The following is a 10,293-nucleotide window of genomic DNA, read 5'->3' as shown; positions in this document are numbered from 1 at the left end:
AAGGAAGATTCCTCGGTCCTATGATTTTTATATCCTACTATCCATAATGCTGTGAAATGTATAAACAAATGAAATGTTAATTCCTGGGTCCCTATTAAATATTTTAAAAATATGGGGCACTTTAAATATTAAAAATTGGATATTTACATAACTATACATGCTGTTAAGGTTAGAGTTGGGAAGAGCTTGTGGATTTTGACATAGATGTCCTCCTATAACCTGAAGGGGAAAAGCTGCCCACTAGGATGCAGAGGTCGATTTTATGGTGGTGCAATTCATGTTAACAGAATAAAGCAAAAGGAAACACAATCACGCCTTACTTGAAAGTTAACTTTTGCAAAACAGCCTCACATTTATTATTCCAAAATTACATGTATTGAAGGGATCAAAATATGTTCATGGGGGAAAAATAGAGAATACAACTCAGAGAAAAGTGACTTTGTTTTACATATAAAGTACAGTAAATAGCTAAGAAAATTTAGAAATAAAAATATGCTATAGTTCATCATGTTGATAGACATTGTATTCCTTAGAAGAAATGAAGCCATCACCATCATGGTCGTTCTTCTTAAAAATATCTTCTAAAACTGCATTCTGATATGACTTGTCACGTGGCTTCTCATCTTTTTCAAATTCCTTTTTCAGGTAATGACTTATCTAGGCCAAAATAATATTTCTTTAATAAAAATATATCACAAGAAATTTCCAGCAACTTTGAGAAAATGTTTACATAAAGAAACTCATATCTAAGACTGCTTATAATAAGTGATACAAAAATTTAAAAAGCTATTTGAGGTTTAATTTTTTCAACCTTTGAAGCAATTTTCTGAAGAGAAACAGATCTTCAAACTAGTTTCCCCCGAGGTTATAGGTGGTTAGTGGTACATACTCAGATTAAGATTTGAATTGAATTTTGTTGAAACTAAATGCTTTCCAATAATCTACACTATCCACATTACCAAAGGAAACTCCCTCTTAAGAATTTCCATTAGTGAATAAAATCCAAATTGGCATTTCTATAATCTCTAAAGTTATTGGGTTGGCCAAAAAGTTTCATTCGGGTTTTTCCAGCCTATGAAAAACCCGAATGAACTTTTTGGCCAACCCAATAATAAATATGTATAATGAATAAAAAAACCCAACTACAGGTTTTGAAATAAAATTTAATTTTCTTAATTTTTCTATGCTTCTATAGCTCTCCCCCAATCTACAAATTATGATCATCTCTCTAATGTCAAATAAGGAACAGGTATTCTGAAGTATTCCCTTTTCTCTATATGACATTTCTCTAAGCAAAGACACACTATAAGCACAGCCTAACATGGTAGCTACTAGCCATATATGTCCATTAAGCACTTGAAATGTGGTAGATCAAATTGAGACAAGCTACTGTAAGGGTAAAATACACAACAAATTTTGAAGATAATAAAAAATGTCATTGATAATTTTTATATTGGTTTCATGTTGAAATGGCAATATTTTAGATATATTGAGTTAATTAACATTAATTTCACTTGTTTCTTTTTACTTTTTAAAATGTGGCTACTAAAACATTTAAAATTATGTATGTAACTCAATTATATTTCTATTGGAAATTATGTATATTACATAAATAAATCATATATTAATACATATAATAACTAAAGAGAGTAAAGCACAACGTTTTGGAGATAGTGTTAAACAAGGCTGGGTATTTTATTTATTATCACTTTTTTTTTGCATTGAAGTATAGTTGATTTACAATGTTTCAGGTACACAGCAAAGTGATTCAGTTATACAAATATCTATATATCTATGATCTATTCTTTTTCAGATTCTTTTCCATTATAGGTTATTACAAGATACTGAATATAGTTCCCTGTGCTACAGGGACAACAGTAGGTCCTTGTTGTTTATTTTATATATAGTAGCGTGTATCTGTCAATCCCAAATTCCCAATTTATGCCTCCTCTCCTCCTTTCCCCCTTGGTAACCATAAGTTTGTTTTCTACGTCTGTGAGTCTATTTCTATTCTGTAAGTAAGTTCATTTTTGTATCATTTTTTTAGATTCTACATATAAGTGATACCATATGATATTTGTCTTTCTCTTAGTTTACTTAGTATGATAATCTCTCTGTCCATCCATGTTGCTGCAAATGGCATTATTTCACTTTTTTTTAATGGCTGAGTAATATTCCTGTGTGTGTGTGTGTATACACACACACACACACACACACACACACACACACACACACACACACACACACACACACCTTCTTTATCCATTCGTCTGTCGATGGACATTTAGGTTCCTTCCATGTCTTGGCTATTGTAAATAGTGCTGCTATGAACATAGGGGTGCATGTATCTTTTTGAATTATAGTTTTGTCTGGATATATGCCCAGGAGTGGGATTGCTGGATCACATGACAACTCTATTTTTAGCTTTTTAAGGATGCAGAAGCTAGGTAACTGAACTCCAGGACCCTGTTTACCAACTTTCTGGACTACACAGTTCAAATTTTTCCTAGCTCTTTTAATAATCTCATGTAATCCTCACAATCCTATGAGGTGGGAATTGTTTGCCCAGTTACAAATTCCTACAGTGCTGCTTGAAAAGATCTTCTCCTGTAGGTTAGATGCCAGAAATGCCTCGTAGAGATTAGTTTGGTATTTTAATGACCCTCTTGCAGGGAGAAAGGAAATTAAACAGTCTTAGTTTCAAGTTTTACATTAAAAAAGTACATTTTCTTCTTGGAATTTAGTTTTTTTGTAACCAGCTCTATAAAAGCAAATTAATCAGTCCATACTAGGTAGAAGTAAAAATAATAGCTATAACACAGATGTGACAAAAAATGAGATTGTACATATGAAATCTGTTTGAATTACCTCAGTTTTAGAAAGTTGCCGGTCATTGTCCGCATCTATCTGTTTAAATGTTTCAATGCTTCGTGGTCCTTTGGTCACAGCATAGAGCTCAATCTCAAAAATCAACGTTGCATCAGGTGGAATCTTGCCTTCTGCTAAAGATGTAAATTTTAACACTTTAACTTACATGAAGATAACGTTCAAATATTTATTTACAAATAGCCATTATAGCATTATGATTATATTATTTCATATTTATAAAAATTGCTTTCTAAATATTTCTTAGGAACACTTTTTCCATATGTCTTCAAACCAAGTCAGTTCTAAAGACCCAGGGGACCATTATTTCCTGATTAAATTGAAATAAATATAAATCATGTATTTTTAAAAATTAATGTATTTATTTTTGGCTGCGTTGGGTCTTCGTTGCTGTGCATGGACTTTCCCTAGTTGCGGCAAGCGGGGGCTACTCTTCATTGCAGTGCGCAGGCTTCTCATTGCGGTGGCTTCTCTTGTTGCAGAGCACGTGCTCTAGGCACGTGGGCTTCAGTAGTTGTGACACGTGGGCTCAGTAGTTGTGGCTCACGGGATCTAGAGCGCAGACTCAGTAGTTGTGGCGCATGGGCTTAGGTGCTCTGCGGCACGTGGGATCTTCCTGGACCAGGGCTCTAACCCGTCTCCCCTGCATTGGCAGGTGTATTCTTTTTTTTTTTTTTTTTTTCGGTATGCGGGCCTCTCATTGTTGTGGCTGTTGTGGCCTCTCCCGTTGCGGAGCACAGGCTCCGGACGTGCAGGCTCAGCGGCCATGGCTCATGGGCCCAGCTGCTCCGCGGCATGTGGGATCTTCCTGGACCGGGGCACGAGCCCGTGTCCCCTGCATTGGCAGGCGGACTCTCAACCACTGAGCCACCAGGGAAGCCCTAAATCATGTAATTTTTATTAATATACCCCAACATTATACAGGAGAGAGCTAGTGCAGAGAAGAAATTCACAGGCAGAACAATTTCAAAGATAGGTATCTTTTAGAAAATGATTTTGTTCAGTTATTTGGAAGTATGAATAAAATATATGTATTAGTATACATGTCTTTCAAATTTTTATAGACAAACAATAGTGCAATGACAGAACAAACCAGTAACAATTTCATGAAGAAATTTATAATCACAAAAAAGCCTTCTAAGTATTAAGTTAAATAGCTCTCTTTAATAAAGTTAATCTATTAAGTGATGTCACAGATGACTTTAGCAATCTATGGGCTACTTCAGATGGCCATTCATAAAAATGACCTGCAGAAATGACTTGCTAAGAGGCACTGGGTGGCTTTTGTCACCAGTACATTATAGTTACTCAAATATTTGTTGAATGAATGGCCTCTATCACTTATTTAAAAAATGGCTAAGTTTGTTCTTTGAAGCAAACAGTAATTTTTTAAATGAAAAAGTGGAGAATTCTTGCTAAAGTATTTACATAGTCCAAAGAAAAAAGCTTGAAAGTTACAGCCAAAATAAGTGGATCAGCCATCTCCAAAGCCAGGACATAGAAAAATCTACTCACATATTACATGACTAATATGACCATCCCAACCAACATACCACATATTACCTGACTTTATAGTAAAAGAGCTAGAGATTGATTGACTGATCATTTTTACAAAACCGATTCCTATTCTGTCCAGTTAAGACCTCTTTATGACAGAAAAATAACTTCTCCTGACAATAATTAAAAACAAATTCAAAACACAAATTCAAATTTCTTAAAAAATATTACAAGTCTAAGTTTCCCCAAAATTCTACTGTAAACATAGAATATATTGCCAGTTAAGTTTTATCTTACTAAAAAATTACAGTATAAAGAAGAGAAAAATATGCATTTGCTATAGAATTACTTGTATTTAGAGAAGCAGATCAAAGAATTAGAAGTTAATGTAAAGAATCTATACATACCACATGTACTGTTAATTAAAGCACTAACAAGTCACATGCATTTCAAGACATGCAGGGGTGCTCTGTGACATTAGGCAAAGATATTGCGCACAGGAAAAGACTTCTTCAAGTACTACCTAAAATAAAGTTATAGCTAATGTTAGGTCTTAATAACAACTTATTTAAAAAAGCTTATTCAATCAAGATATTGTTTGTTAAGCAGTTACTTATGGTATACACAGCAGCTTTTAAAATAATTGAATTCAAGCTATTAGTAAGCTATTATAAATAATGCAGGTAAACTAGCAGTTAACTACATTCCAAAGAACACACTTTTGTCGGGCCTCAGTTTCCTTACGTGTAAAATGTAGGTGTTGGTGATGTTACTAGTCAGATTCATTATTTTTATATATTTATTGAAGACACCTCAAATTGAATATGAACTAACTTCAAGTCAAATTTCTACATTTTTGTAGCAAGGGTCTGGCTTATTAATAGCTTAGGCAGACTGGGTAGTCATTTGTATCTAAGCATAAATTAGTTTACAAAAAGGATAAAACAAGTACTCATTTGTCACAGGGTAACAGGACCCAAGATGAGCACCTATTGATGAGAGATGTGGGTGCCCTGGTAGCAGGCAGAATGTGGAGGTATCTACAAGAGAGAAAGAGAAACTCTGAAAATGAGATTAAGGAGAATGAAAGGCAAACTCTGCCTATATCATTTTGCCTAGAATTGACCTCAACCTATGACAGCATTTTTAGGACAAGACTGCGTTCAATTTATCTTCAATTCTCTCTCCCTCTCCTAGGTTCCTTTACAACTAAAAATAGGATACACTAATTATGGTTCTGTGGGAGCTATTTTGATGGAACCAAATGATTGGCGAAAAGCTTTGAAAGTGAAGCTGTAGTTATTTGGAACTGTCTCTTTAGGAGCTTTAAATCTGATTGGATCTGACTTGTACCACTAACTTCCCTCCAATCCAATTTGGGGCAGTGATCCCCTACTTTTGCTGGAAAGAATAGGCGAGGGAACCATTCCGCCTAATGAGTAAACTAACAGCCTTAAAGAGGGTGTGCCATTTCAATGAAATATTGGGGAGTAAAGACAACATTTCATTGTAGAAAATCTTTAATTGCTTTAATTATATTCTAAATATTTCAAATACGTGGGGTTAAGAAGGGCTCTAAATAGAATGAGGAGGTAAAGATTCTTCCTTTGGGGAATTCCCTGATGGTCCAGTGGTTAGGACTCTGCACTTCCACTGCAGGGGGCATGGGTTCAAATCCCTGGTCGGGGAGCTAAGATCCCCGCAAGCCCTGGGGTGTGGCCAAAAGAAAAATCAAACTTTATAGTCTTCACACAGCAATAGGAAGCAAGGACCCAACTGAGAATGCAATATAGAAACCGGCCCTCTGCCACACAGCCCATTTTCCCCTCTTAAAAATTTCTCTATTCTGCTCCACTTTTAACTTTAGTGATTTTAAAAAATTTAATTTTTGAAAAATTAATACATATCTTTCTCTGTCAGACTTATTTCACTTAGCATAATACCCTCTAGGTCCATCCATGTTGTTAGAAATGGCAAGATTTCATTCCTTTTCATGGCTGAGTAATATTCCAGTGGTGTATGTGTGTGTGTGTGTGTGTGTGTGTGTGTGTGTTGTGTGTGTGTGTGTGTGTATACCACATCTTCTTTATCCATTCATCCATCGATGGACACTTAAGTTGTTTCCATATCTTGGCTATTGTAAATAATGCTGTAATGAACACTGGGGTGCATATATCTTTTCAAATTAGTGTTTTCATTTTCTTCAGAAAAATACCCAGGCGTGGAATTGCTGGATCATATAGTAGTTCTATTTTTAATTTTTTGAGAAACTTTTGTACTGTTTTCAGTTGTGGCTGTACCAATTTACATTCCCACCAATTGGGATGTTATATACAGCACAGGGGATATAGTCAATAATACTGTAATAATTCTGTATGGTGTGTAATCTATAAATATATCGAGTCACCATGTTTTATACCTAAAACTAATATAGTATTTTAAGTCAACTATACTTCAATAAAAAATTTAGTACATGCATACAGTAAAAAACTTAAATAGTATAATATATTACAGAATGAGAGGAAATCTCCTTACCCTTGACCCTCAGGCCTCCTTCCCAGGAACATTTAATATCATCAGATGGTGTATTTTTTAGATAGTCTATGTAGATACATGATATGTATGTGAAATTTTCCCTCTCACATGTAAGCTCTCATTGAGGTTAGGAAACTGTTTCTGCATTGTACACTGCTTTATGCTCAGTGCCTAGAATAGAGCCAGGCACTGATGCTCAATAAATATTTGTTGCAGGAATATATTCTATCCCATTTTATCTTTAACACATTAATACATATGGCTCTACTTCATTCTTTTTACTGGCTGCACAATAATCCACTGTATAGATATAGCATAACTTAGTTAACTAATTTCCTACTAAGGGATACTCGGGTAGTTTGCAGTCTTGCTACCCAAAAAAGTCTGCAATCCATGTTCTTTAAGATGTACCTTGGTACACATTCCTGGAAATGGAACTAAGGGATCAGAGGATATGTACATTTTAAATTTTGATAGAAATTGCTAAAGAGGTCGAATGATTTACATTCCCAGCAATAATGCATGGGACTGCTGTTTTTTCCATACCTTTGCCAACTTTTATGTCTTTGCTAATCTGATGGGTGAAAATGGTATATCATTTTTGTTTTAATTTCTTTCTTTAATGATGACTGGACTTGATAGAGCTAAAGTTTATTGGACCCTATATTCTATATCTTATTTAACTTTGAGAGTCTGCTTTTGATTTTTTAACTATATACCCGAAGTCTATGACTTATTTTTAAATATAACTTAGAGATATACATATTAAAACACCTTACCATAGCCTTCCTTTCCATATGCAAATGAAGGGGGTATAATCAATTTTCGCTTCTCGCCAGGACACATATCCGTCATCCCAATGTCTAGGCCTTTTATGACTTGTCCAACACCAAGAACAAACCATTTGGGGTGGCCTTCATTTTGTGTCCGGCTATAATTAAAAACAACACCTAGGTAAGTTGATTTCAAGAAAAATAAAATCAAACTTTAAAATACAGCTGAGCATTTAGTTCCAATTTAAAATTGGAGTCCTCTCTAACCATCTCTTTTCCTATATTAAGATTCATTCTGAACCCCCTAGTGGGGTGTTTGGCTCAAACTTCCCTCATAATAGCCAGACAGAGGTATGATTTGCCCAAAGCTAGTCATTAGGAGTCATCTCATTTTCTTGTTTTGTCATCTTTACAAAAACTATTCAACAGTTAACTTTTTAATGGGTCTCCTGCCCCTAACTAGCTGCATGGATTGTCCAAATGACTTATTTACCATTCTGGGTTTGTTCTAAAAAATAATGGTACAGGTTTAGCCTCAAAAAGTCATTTGAACCATGATTAAAATTTGTATTTTTTCTTCTTATTAAATTTCTCTATTCTAGATGCAAAGAACTAACTTTCCCCAATTGTATTTTTATAGGGTAAGAGCACAGAAGGAGAAAAGACATTCTACCTCTGAGTAATAAACCATCAATTAAATCAGAGTAAGTAGTGGTGGGATGAGGGGGCAGGCAGGACACAGGGTCCGGAAGTCACCAGACAAAGTCATTGTAGTGGCTTCTTGATACAGCTGGAAAGTGGCCTCCAGCCAGTAAATATCGTGCTTCTGAAGGCCAGACAATATCTCCCAAACAACTCTACGTAGTCCTCAGTAAGGAGGCTCCAACCCACAGCAAAGGAAAAGTGTGAACATTCTTACAAACAGTACCTTGACTTACTTCTATAGGTACGAAGGGTAGTGGTGGTGGTCGGGGGAGTGTATGGATGTGTGTATTTTTAATAATTTCTTGGGTCAACATTTTCAGTAATTTAAAATAATATTCCATATAATAGGGAAATACTGTATCAAATCTGATTTCCCCCCTAGAAATAAAAGGCTGAACTCTCGCTGTTAAAAAACAAGAACAAATCAAACAACAAATTAGGTTTCTGGTTGGTGGAGGGAGGCTAGATTTAGTGCATCAACTGGACGCGGGAGCTGTTCGCATCATTTCCTACCTGCAGTAGAATTTCGAGCCGTCTTTAGCCAAGAAGCCGTCGTAATGGGCATTTAGCACGTCTCCCTTTTTGCTTGTGTTAGAACAGTTTTCTGGACGATGCAAAACTTCAATTTTCACTTCCTCTATGCTCTCCTCTGCCTTTTGTCCTTGAGCAGTAAAAATGCCCCACAGGTAAACGAAAATGATTAACCTAAATAAGAAATGCATGATTCCGAGAGTCGGCCCCCAGATGACCACCGCGTTCCCTCATGCGTGTCACTGGCGCGGAGTGGCCGCGCCAGCAGCCTAGTTACGACGCGTGGCAGTCATTGTCCTACGTCATAAAAGGCCGGGGGCGGGGCGAAGCGTGGCCCCGCCCCCTTTCCCTGCGGCGCGCCCAGCAGCGGAATTTTTGCGCGTTGGCTGCTGGTTTCGTCCTGGTGGGACCCCTAGCTTTGGCTGGCTGTTTTCAGTCGCTAAGGCAACACTCCACACTTGCACCGCATCTTCTCGCTAAGTCCGCATAATTTACAAACAGTTTCCTCAGGGTTCGATAGTAACGTTCGCGTTACCTTTTGAAACTGGCAAAAGAGGAAATAAGACTGATGGGATGTCGTAGTCCGAGGATACGATTGTCATTTCTGGGCATGAAAGGCGTCTCCTCAGATCCCTAGAGAACTGGTGGGCATCGGGGGAGGCATTCTGCTTCTGCGGTGTCTTTGAAGCGCCTTCTCGGGGTCGAAGTCATGCATTAAGCGGTTCCAGGCTAAGCCACACACTAGTACACAGAGGTACCGCTGCTCCCCGAAGCGGGTTAACGGCTGTTCCCCAGAGCCGACTCCAGCGATTCGGGACCGGCTGCTGGTTTGCATTTCCTTCCCTCACCACTCGCTGTCGCCCTTGATTTGAGGGCTTCTAGGAGTGCGGGTAAAGCTCTTAACAGTTTTGCTTTTCTTACCAAGTCTGCGACATAGGTAATTATCCACATTCCACTGACGAGAAAACTAGGTAATTTGAGTATTGGGCATTCTGTTTCAATCTCACGGCTAATACGCGGCAGGGATTTGACCAAGTCCGACACAAAGCCAGCCTTATATCCTCACCCCCAACATTTTAGCATGAAGAACTTTACAACAAACAATAAATTTTACTACCCCATCACCGCGGCCTTATATCCACTACTTGGATTCTATCATTAACATTTAACTATTCGTATTCGATTTATTAAATACATTTCCATCTGTCCATCTATCCGTCAATTCGCCGTATTTCCAAGCGAACACCCAAAGACTTTTACCCAAACCAGAAGGACCTCAGCGAAGGCCTGGATTAGGCTCTGGAAGGGGAGGTGTTATCCGCCTCAGTGATGCTAAAAGCCTAAAAGCCGCAGCACCGAGCCTGCT

At 37.2% G+C, this 10,293-nt stretch overlaps 1 protein-coding gene across 2 annotated transcripts; it reads right to left on the bottom strand.

The window, feature by feature from the left end:
- Positions 1-326: 326 nt before the first annotated feature.
- On the bottom strand, positions 327-9,246 carry FKBP7 (FKBP prolyl isomerase 7). Of its 2 annotated transcripts, none has more exons than XM_060015632.1 (4): positions 8,910-9,246; positions 7,698-7,849; positions 2,869-2,999; positions 327-657 (listed from the first exon to the last, which is right to left on the bottom strand). In XM_060015632.1, the coding sequence occupies exons 1-4, from the start codon at positions 9,116-9,118 to the stop codon at positions 496-498; spliced, it is 654 nt and encodes a 217-aa protein (XP_059871615.1). In that variant the 5' UTR covers positions 9,119-9,246; the 3' UTR covers positions 327-495. The 2 variants fall into 2 exon arrangements, with proteins under 2 accessions (XP_059871615.1, XP_059871613.1); XM_060015630.1 differs by having other exon boundaries at positions 2,869-3,002; positions 8,910-9,239.
- Positions 9,247-10,293: the final 1,047 nt, after the last annotated feature.

This window comes from Delphinus delphis, chromosome 7 (assembly GCF_949987515.2).
Source record: "Delphinus delphis chromosome 7, mDelDel1.2, whole genome shotgun sequence".
Classification (NCBI taxonomy): domain Eukaryota; kingdom Metazoa; phylum Chordata; class Mammalia; order Artiodactyla; family Delphinidae; genus Delphinus; species Delphinus delphis.
Note: the sequence above shows the minus strand (reverse complement) of the source record. Positions and strands in the feature narration are given on the sequence as shown.

What these genes read in the sequence shown, in the direction of transcription:
- FKBP7 (XM_060015630.1), bottom strand. Translation starts at nt 9,118, where the DNA reads ATGCATTTCTTATTTAGGTTAATCATTTTCGTTTACCTGTGGGGCATT. An exon ending in ATATGGAAAGGAAGGCTATG is followed by an intron (nt 3,003 to 7,697) that starts GTAAGGTGTTTT and finishes TTACATCTTTAG; the next exon opens with CAGAAGGCAAGATTCCACCT. An exon ending in GGCAACTTTCTAAAACTGAG is followed by an intron (nt 658 to 2,868) that starts GTAATTCAAACA and finishes ATTTTGGCCTAG; the next exon opens with ATAAGTCATTACCTGAAAAA.